The sequence below is a fragment of the Lepisma saccharinum genome, chromosome 14, assembly GCF_977018435.1.
Source record: "Lepisma saccharinum chromosome 14, izLepSacc3.1, whole genome shotgun sequence".
Taxonomy (NCBI): Eukaryota; Metazoa; Arthropoda; class Insecta; order Zygentoma; family Lepismatidae; genus Lepisma; species Lepisma saccharinum.
In genome coordinates this window covers 47,219,543-47,229,733 of record NC_139242.1, presented here as the reverse complement: position 1 = coordinate 47,229,733, position 10,191 = coordinate 47,219,543, and the positions used below count along the sequence as shown (strand labels likewise).

Sequence of the window (10,191 nt, the reverse complement as noted above, 5' to 3'; positions counted from 1 at the left end):
AAGGACGTGAAAGAAGGGCATTTTCACCCTTAAGAAAGGGCCAATTGAACGATTTTTTAATTTTCTCGGCTTTTTGGGACAATTTCATGGGGGGTCGTAATCGGGCATTTTTTGCCTCCGAGGCTTCCTTCATGGAGAACATTTATGTCAGTGAGTGGTGGGATTGGGGCTATATATATATTGGACAATATACATTTCATGCCAGAGGTTTTTTTTCTTTTTTTTTCTACCTACATAGACAGTTCACAAATTTGGAACATCCTTCAATTTCTTTAACGTGTCATGTGAATTTGACTACAGGAAGTTATTGATGTACTTACAAGGGAGGTTATCTAAGTGTCCCCATCCGATTTCCATGAAACTTGGCAGGTGTATAGAGGGGCCCAAAGGAAGAAATACGTGTTTTTGTGTTTCAGATAAAAAAAACTGTTTTAGGGGACCCCCCCCTCAAATGTCAAGATGAGGACAAATTGAAGTAGGGATCTGACCCCTGTGTCCCCATCAGATTTCCATGAAACTTGGCAGGTTTATAGAGAGGCCCAAAGGAAGAAATACGTGTTTTTGTGTTCCAGCTAAAAAACTGTTTTAGGGAGGAACCCCCCACCCCCTCAAATGTCAAGATGAGGACAAATTGAAGTGAGGATCTGACCCCTGTGTCCCCCTCCGATTTCCGTGAAACTTGGCAGGTGTATAGAGTGGCGTAAAGGAAGAAATATTGTTCTTTTGTTTCGGATAAAAATCAGATTTATGGGGCAAAACCCCTCTCTGAAATGTCAAGATGAGGACAAATTGAAGTGAGGATCTGACCCCTGTGTCCCCCTCAGATTTCCATGAAACTTGGCAGGTGTATAGAGGGGCCCAAAGGAAGAAATACGTGTTTTTGTGTTTCAGCTAAAAAAACTAAGAAACAAGCAAGGCATTTTTCCACGGAGAGGGGTCGAGATATATTACCCCCCCCCCCTAATAGTGATGCTCAGTCTCTAAAACAAATCCTTAAATTTGAAGTTACCATTTTTCTGCATAGACTGAAATATACAATTTTAGATTGACATCTATTGCTTTAATTCCACTTTATGCACATATTGGCTAACCGGGATTGGACCCACAGTTTAAAGTGAGATCCGAACCACTATGTGCCTCCACCAGGTGTCGAACCCGGTATCCCTCGATTACAAGGCACAACCAATTGAGGTACAAAAATTCAGTTAATAATCAAATATGAAATACGTTGTATAGCTAGGTGACAACTGCTGAGTGTGCAGTTTGTTGTTGGGTAAGAAATAAATCGATACTATGCAACCTAAAGTTCTACAATTTGAAAAGAAAATAACACAATAAAAAAGAAATCATGTAGCCACTTCCATGTAATTATCAATTAACTTTTTTTGGACGGCTTCACTTTTCTAAAAATGTTCCGTTGCCTTGTTACCCCTCTTTTCATATGCGTTCGTTTTACATAATACATAGCCTACCTTCCGTCTGCCCAGATGCTTTGGTGTCAGGACAAAACGCTAAGTGGGCAGCAACTTCTGAGTTAAAATCCCTTGTGCCACACTGCCCCACCAACAAACTATAACAGTTCTTCGAGAATTTTTCGCCTCTTTGTAACAGTCTTTGAAAAAGTCTGAAATAGTACGTTTAATAGAACAAATAGAACGAAGTAACAAGGAAGCTACCGTCACGATACAACTAGCGTTAAATAATTTCCCGACAACGACCTGACTTGAAACTTGAAAGCAGCTGAAATTGTTGTTCCAATGCGACTTGAAGAAACGAGGAAGAACAAGTAGGCGGACAACATAACAGCAGTGCAAAGGAAAACATGCAACTACCAACATTGAGCTAGATGCATTTATCGAAAAATACAAACAGACTACTTGAAACACAAGAAGAAACCATTCTTAACAATAATTCTGAAGAAATAAAGACAAGTGTCGCCCGCTGATCTTTATAGACTACCGACAGCACAGGAAAATAAATGGCGAATCTCTTTGAGAGCAGGATCCATGCTTGCCTATTGTAAATAATAACAGCAGTCTCACTGCAGTACCTAACATTCGGCCCTCAATATGACAACATGACATGACATAAAATCACACTGTAAGAGGTAATGTTTTCGGTAGAATATAGATTTTGTATAGGGGTGCAGAAGAAAATTAAGGGATGCGCAAGCACCCCTTCGCGCCCCCCTGGCGGCGCCCATGATTGTACACCAAACGGCGAAAGAAACAGTGAGCGAATTGTCCACCACCATTTTCATTCGGTCTGTAGTACACAATGTGTTGACAATGAATTGAAATAAAGACGTCAATAAGCAGAGAACAATGCCTGCTTCGAACCAACATAGTTTCATTCCTTAAAACAACACAGGATGTAGAATAAAAAAGTAATCAAAATAGCGGTGGACAATTTGCTTACCATTATCTTTGCCGCTGACTGTACTACTACCTCTGTTCGGGAAAGAGAAGTAGGTCACACTAACTGTAATGTTCAAAAATTGAGGAAAAATGTATAACTTCTGCATTTTGAGGCAACTATTCACAGCAAGTACCGACACCGTGGCCGGTCTGAGGCGCAATCTTTGGGCTCCAGCAGCGGGATGTGCGCAGGTTCCAGTCTCCTGGAATTAAGCGTACCAACTTCTTCTAGCATTTCGGTCTGCGTATGGGACCGTTGGCCACCCACCATCGTGAGGAAATTGGGGAGCTAGGAATGAGCAGCGTAACCCGGTCATGGGAATTACAAAAACGACTGGGGGTTCGTCGTGCTGACCACATGCCATGCCACCGCCTCGTAGTTCGCTCTGAATTTACGCCTATTATTCTGGTCACAAAATTGATTACCTGCCCTCCATTACATATTCCAAATCACATATCACATTTCGAAAGTTTTTTTAACTAACTTAGAGCCCTTTTTTTCAAGACCCATGTTGGTTTCGTTTCACAAGAGCAAAAAAGCATGTATATATATATATATATATATATATATATATATATATATATATATATATATATATATATATATACACATACGTACCTACACATACGTACATACTGTGGTCATTTGGAACGATATATGGCATATATATATATATGGCATTACACCTCGAGATTATGCTTTTTATGATTTTATCTATCATTCATCCTCCTCGTCACGATTAGCCACATAGGTAGAAAGAGACGTAAAATCACTGCAATAGAAAGGCAATGAACGATGCATAAAAGTCAACCCAATTCCCGGATTCCACAGATAAAAATTGAGAAAGACAGTATAGAAAATAAATATTTATAAATGCTCCCTTTTCTCAAATCACACTCGTATCTTTTTCTTCTCTTTTTTAGGTCTTCTTTTCATTGTACTTTTCCTGTTTAGTCTTTCGTCACTTTTTGTTGTTATATTTCTTCCTGCTCATTAACTCTTCACTTGATTTTTTTATTACATCTCCCGTTTTTATCTCTCTTCTTTTTCTTCTATAAGGTCCTCCCTTTGTCTTTCGCCTCTTTATTTCCCTTTCCCTTGATTTTTCATTCTTATTGTAGTTCCTTTATTTCCATTTCTCTCTTTTCTTTATTTACATTTCTTTGTCGTTTTTCCTCTTTCTCTCTCTTGCTTCTTTATCCTTTCTCTCTTCTCTCTATTTTATTTCCTTCTATATTGTCTTTCTTTCTTCCTCTTCCGTTTCTTCATTCACTTTCTCTTGTTCTATTCTCTATCGCCCTCTCTCTTCTTTCTTCATTTTCCTTCCTTTCTGTCTCCTTTATTTCATTTTATTTCTCTCTCTCGTTTCTCTAGTTCTCCTTCTTTCTCTCTCTCATATCTTTGTCCACTTTTCCAGAAAATTTTCTGCTCGTGCACATGATAGCGTTTTTTAAAATGATGCCTTTGTGTCAACGCATTAAAATGCTCTAAAATAAACAGCAATTTCCTTTTTCAGAGATGATTGCAATCACGCATTTAGACAGATCCTTTGTACGCAAGTGACAGTTACGCAAGGGCACGCGTACGTGTTGCCATTCTTCACTTCTCACTTTCCCTTTCAGGACGGACTGCTTGATTGGCACAGCTTCGCGACACATTAAGACCAAATCACGTCGAATGTACCAAATACGTGCGGCCCAGTGACCCTCTTGTCACGCTGACTCATTCGCTTCCATTTTCTGCACAATTAATATTAGCACTGATCTCTTTTGGCATACAGGGGAAAATTTTCGTGATATTGTTTCTAATTATAATCTAATTTAATATAATTCATTTTACAGTATGTAATGTATGTAATAAGTTGTACTTCTCATTTTATTTTCAATTAATGTTTTATTCTGGTTTAAGTTTCCTTAATTTAAACTTAACATATGTATTAAATAATGAGAGGTAAAAAATATTCCGTCACCCCTGGTGGGTTAATGGTTGATGTTGCTTGGTGGTTCGTAGTGTTAGTGGTTCAAGCAATACCTTCTTATTTCAAATTGAAAGTAGAGAAAGGAAGATTAATATAATTATACCAATATGGAAGATTCTCATGATGATACATTTCTAACAAGTAGTGTTTTTGTTACATTGACAGTGAAGAACACTTACTATAAGTGCTAGAATAATAAACAAACGCTGTATATTTTCCCTTCAAAGAGAGCAGGGTAAAAAAAGAGGCTTTTTCCTTTCGAATCTGAAAACAAATTAATGAGGTTTTGTTTTCTGTAGGTCAGAAACTCACATTATAGCGCCATCTCTATTTTATTGTATTACTAGTTGATTACCAGGCGTTGTCCGGAGACAGGAAAATAATGAATTCTAACTATAGTGTAAAATGTTACTAATTTTATTTACAGGTATTTAAAGGTATAAGTACAGTATACAAATTATAAAGTAAAATCTTTTACAAATTCTAAATTTTTGTTTCACCTCCAGGAGCCAAAATAAATAAATTGAACGGCATTGGGACTGTCACTATTCATCTTAGCAACCCCGAAAGCTATGGATTCCACACAAATATTGGTCCTTTCCGATTATTATTACATGTCATCCCTTCCCACCCCACCCCTAGGGGTGACAGAGGTGTCTTACCCTCACGGTATTTCTTTCCAGATTGTAAGCCATATGTGCACCAAGTTTGGTTGAAATCGCTCCAGGCGTTCGAGTTATGCCGGAAGAAACACACACATATTCACACATACATCCATTTATATAGAAGATTTAGCAATAAACTCGTATTCAACAATTGACGCCAGAAACTAGTACATATAGAAAAAGGAGAGAAACACCTACTTGCAGGGCCGTAGCTATACAGGACCAGGAGGGGCAGTAGTCGGGCGCCTCAGCCAATGAACGCACTTGGAATATTTTCTGCAATGAGAATTGACTTTGGCTTCCTATAAAGTGTGTACCTTGAGGAAACCCTGGTGGGTAAAGGCGGCCCGGGGCGTTGTGTTGATCACATCACCGCCAGCTCGGCTGAGATCAAGAAAGTGTGGGACCCTAACCCCACACCCCCTATACGCAAATTAGTAAATTACTACTGCTACTGTATCTTCTTCGAGACTCCACAACATAGCGGTCAGTATCTATGCAAATGCTTACTGGAACATGCCTTTTATTCAGTTGATGACTATCTAAGCATGCAATGATAACATTTTCTTCTTTCTTTTTATTTTCTAATATCTTTTTATTTTTTAAATCTTTTTTTTACTTTGTATTATTATTATTATTATTATTATTCGCTAACTCAAATCTTATTAAAAATCAAGTAGGTATTGTACGTACAGTCACGGACACTGCTGGGTTTTAATGATTCCATTGAAAGTCGATGCCTACATTACAATCCAGAATTGTCCGTGACTGTACAACATAAACCCACATTGTACTACACTGATATTGATGCATCTCATTGTGTAGAGCTAATAGCCCCTGCTATTAAAATGAACACACTGCTAAAACAATAAAAAAATACACAAGATGAAACATAGAAATACATACAAACGATACATTTATGAAATTAGGATATTCACACAAGCTGCACAATAGCAGTTTCTCTAATCATGGTATGGAAACAGATGCAATGTTTCATTACATTACACTATGTTATACTCCATGATATGTTATTATATTCCACTGTAACCATACAGCATTGTATTATTGTATTGTAATGTTCATGGTATTGTAAACACAAATTGGTAATATTCCATTGCAGTACCTACCTATACTCCACTATATATATTACTATATATCACTGTAGACATATATTGTATTTCATTGTTATACTCCATGATATTTTATTATATTCCACTGTAACCATGCATTCATTGTATTGGCAGCGTATTATTGTTGCAATGTTCATGGCAGTGGCGGCGATTAGAGGGTGAGGGGGCAACTGCCCCGCTACTTTTTGCCACTTTTGCCCCTGCACTATGCTAAACCTTATCTAGAAAGGGAAATAAACTGCCCTTGCCCCCCCGGTTTTGGAAGCCAATCGCCACCACTGGATCATGGTATTGTAAACACAAATTGGTAGCATTTTCATTGCAGGATTTCATGGCATTAGGCTATATTCCCCTTTTTTTTACTATATTTCATGTATACATATACTGTATTTCATTGTATTACTGTATGGCAATGTTTATAATATTGTAAACACAAATTGACATGTATAATATCACAGCATGTAAATGCAAACAAGTGATTCATGGACGAAAAAATAAATTAAATTGAATTATACTGACAGTATTGCGTTGTCAAGCATGTGGCAACATAAGTCATTCAGAACAGCGTTCTCAAGTCACCCAGCATTTGTCAGAAAACAAAAATTGTCATGCAGCTTTACGTGTGTTCACAAGTGCTAATAGAAGCCCCACTATGTTCAAATGAAAGACGTTCTAAGTTTTCGCAATATTAGTTAGATGTAAACAGAACATTTGTTGCAGTGGACATCCCAATTCATTGGACATTAGCGCGAACAGTTAGAAACTCGCATGCACTCGTCGACGTATCCTCGTCACGACTATTCACATGTCCACGCATGACAATCTTTCTCTGTTGTAATCTTGGCACCACGATGCTGCTTCACTTGGCGTACTGGCACGTCCCACTCTCACAATGGATGGCGGTTTAAATACCCCCGACTCTCAAACGAGTCTCACAGTATCTCTTGCAGAAGCCGAGAAGATGAACAAACTGGTAAGTATCGTACAATAGTAACTACTATAATATTTATTTCATTTCTTCATCCACTGAAAGATTGAAGTTATGTAAACAACACCACGTGACTTCTGAGAAGTAGTTCCCTTATGTGTTATAGTGTTATTTTGCCATGAATACATTGGTGCATGTACATGCTACAACTCATGCTACCACAACATCAACATAGCAGCACCATATACCCACGCGCAAGATTACTGCGCAGCTGCCATTCGGGAAACCAATAGAATTTATCAGAAGCCATGTGTATTTGTTTATATTGACTTAGTTCTTACAAGTGACAGACAATAGTGTAAGTTTTGTTAAGGTGACTCTTCAGCTAGTTAATACCAATTTTCGCCAATCAACGCCGTCTTAGAGTCTACAATATAACAAAAAGTTCATACTTTTGCCACTAGGAATGCTAGTTGAGCAAGTTTCCGTACACGTGATTCATTCAAGCTTTGTAAATAGTTTCAGCAAACAAAAAGCTTGTAGAACTTCGGTACTGAATTCTGCGAAATGTTATCGTGTTCTTTTTCATTTCATTAATTGGTGGGAAAATGTGGAAGATAGCTTCCTAAAACTTCAAGTACAAGAAACACTTCAACAACTGAATTAAGAAAGACTGTTTTAAGTCCACTTCGTGCTAAGATAGGATAATTGGGACTGGACATACAGTTTAAAGTGGGACAAGAATAATGTGCAATCTGCGTCACCGCAAATCGAACCCGGAACCCTTTGATTAGGACGTTACCAATACGCCACAGAGAAACTCTTGAATTAACATTGCCCGGTTTCAAGAACTGATAGACGCATTACCTATGAGAGCGTTTAAGAGCATGGTGTAGTGGTAACGATCTGTAGAATCTTTGAAAATGTAAAGTACGAAGAACTCCGAATCCCAGACATTTAGCCATCACCTTTCCAGACAGTAAGTATCTAGAAACATCTAAGGAATGTCTTGACAGACATTGTCGAACTTCTTTGATCGCCATCACTGTAAACAGGTGCAAACAATCGCAATCAAGGAAGAGACTACAGGTAAATGAGTCGGCATTATTGAGTAAATTCGATTGGAATAAATGTCTGGGAGAACGTGGGTCAGTGGGTAGTCAGTCGCAGTGAGTTTTAGAACGAACATCGAGAGGAGAATTACGAGCTTTAGATGGAGAGAGGGAGAAGTACGATTGGAGGAAGAACGTGTTAAAACAAGTCGCAAGTCAGACTCTTTTGTACAGTCACAACCATAACCTCTCATCGCAGATCTTCAGCTGCTGAGCAGAGACAGGTATACCTTCCCAATAGCCAAGCTGATCCGGTCTTTGGGGCTTTAAAACTCAAGTGTCGTGTGTTGCCATTCATATGTGTGTAGTTAGTACCTCTCGCACCTTACCACTAAGCTTACCACCGTGAATAGCGAGTTGCTCCATAATCGAGGATGAGTGATCAGAGAGATACATCAACCCAGTTCGATCCCACATACCGAAGGGTACGTTACGTACTTTTAAATTATGAGAAAATGGATCACATGTGTATGTACAAATTGGCCGATTATGGTGGGAATGTAGAAGTTTGCATTTGCCATAGACATATTGCTGTATGCAAGCGTATGTCGGCAATAAATAGGTTTCCATTATAATTCTAAATTAGCACTGAAGGTTCTAAGTTCGAATCCCTGCTTAGACATGAGTGTTCTTTTGTGACATTCTTTCCGGAAACTTCATCTAATTTTCAGTCATCATCACGATTCGTCTACAGAGGTAGAAGAAATGACATAAAAAACACAATTCAAAATTGTACTGAAGGAGCTATTCAAAATTGGTAGCTGACGAGATTACCTCTATATCAACAGTCTTAACAAGAAGTTACACCAGTTACTGAATTAATTACTGAATCGATTACATGGAGTAGTAAAACATGTAAGTAAATCTATAGCCTTTTTCAAAATACCATGCTTAACATTATCAAAAGTTTTTGTTGTGCCATTCTTTCAAGATATGTATTGACATGATTTAAAAATTGACTAAATTCTCATGAATTCTGACGATGTGTATTTATATTTGCAGGTAGTTCTCTTGGTGCTCGTTGGTGCCATGGCAGTGGCAGAAGCCGGAGTGTTGGCTGCTCCAGCATTTGCTGCGTATTCTGGTCTTCCCTTTCCTTACGCAGTGGCTCCCTACGCAGCTAGCTACAACGCTCATGTCGTGAACCATGCAGTAGCAGCTCCAGTCGTTGCAGCACATCCACATTTGTCTCCTTACGTCACATACATATGAGCTCTATGAAATTCTGCTGCACGAGGAAGAAGTTCGCATATGTATTGTAATGAATAAACGACCTGTAATAACCTAATGAAGAGTTATTATTTGCAATATTTGCGCTTATTTCTTGGAGGAAATTGACGATTATTGACTGCAGGAGTAGAATTAGCAAGGATTAAACCACGATTATTAAAATACTTCTAAGCACACTAATCTTATGATATTGTGTGTATATGAGTGTGTATCTGTGTTGACTAAACGTGGCAAATGAGGATGTTCATGTGTTAACACACCAACAATCCGAGGACTTTTTCCTGTACGCAGATTCGAGGACGTACTCGCATTGAATCCCTACTTGTTTCGTGTACAACTTCTCAGCTTTATTACTTTCTATTACTTTCGTTAGAATGAAAAGATGTTAAGCCTTAGTCATTATTTATGCCGACTTGACAGTTGCTTTATTTTTAGGAACTAAGAGTAAATTAAGTAGTTTTTGGAATGTTAATTGTTAGGAACTTACCTATATATCTTTACACTTTTGTATGGTACAGAAGGGTGTTTGTGTATGTGTATTTGGTACCTTGTAATTACATCACCATTAACATATCATTCAAGAAATATGTATGAACTTGTGACTGTTTTGAACAGCTGATTGGCGATCAGAGCGAGATAGGACTTTCTTTCTAAATCTATTCCTCTGAAAACGCACAATATTAATGCCAATACTTTCATAAGGGTTCCACGACGTTTACTCTTTTTCAAG

At 38.1% G+C, this 10,191-nt stretch overlaps 1 protein-coding gene across 1 annotated transcript; it reads left to right on the top strand.

The window, feature by feature from the left end:
* The first annotated feature begins 7,083 nt into the window (after window positions 1-7,083).
* LOC145998350 (uncharacterized) lies at window positions 7,084-9,511 on the top strand. The gene is made up of 2 exons (XM_083134757.1): window positions 7,084-7,164; window positions 9,234-9,511. The coding sequence occupies exons 1-2, from the start codon at window positions 7,084-7,086 to the stop codon at window positions 9,441-9,443; spliced, it is 291 nt and encodes a 96-aa protein (XP_082990883.1). The 3' UTR covers window positions 9,444-9,511.
* Window positions 9,512-10,191: the final 680 nt, after the last annotated feature.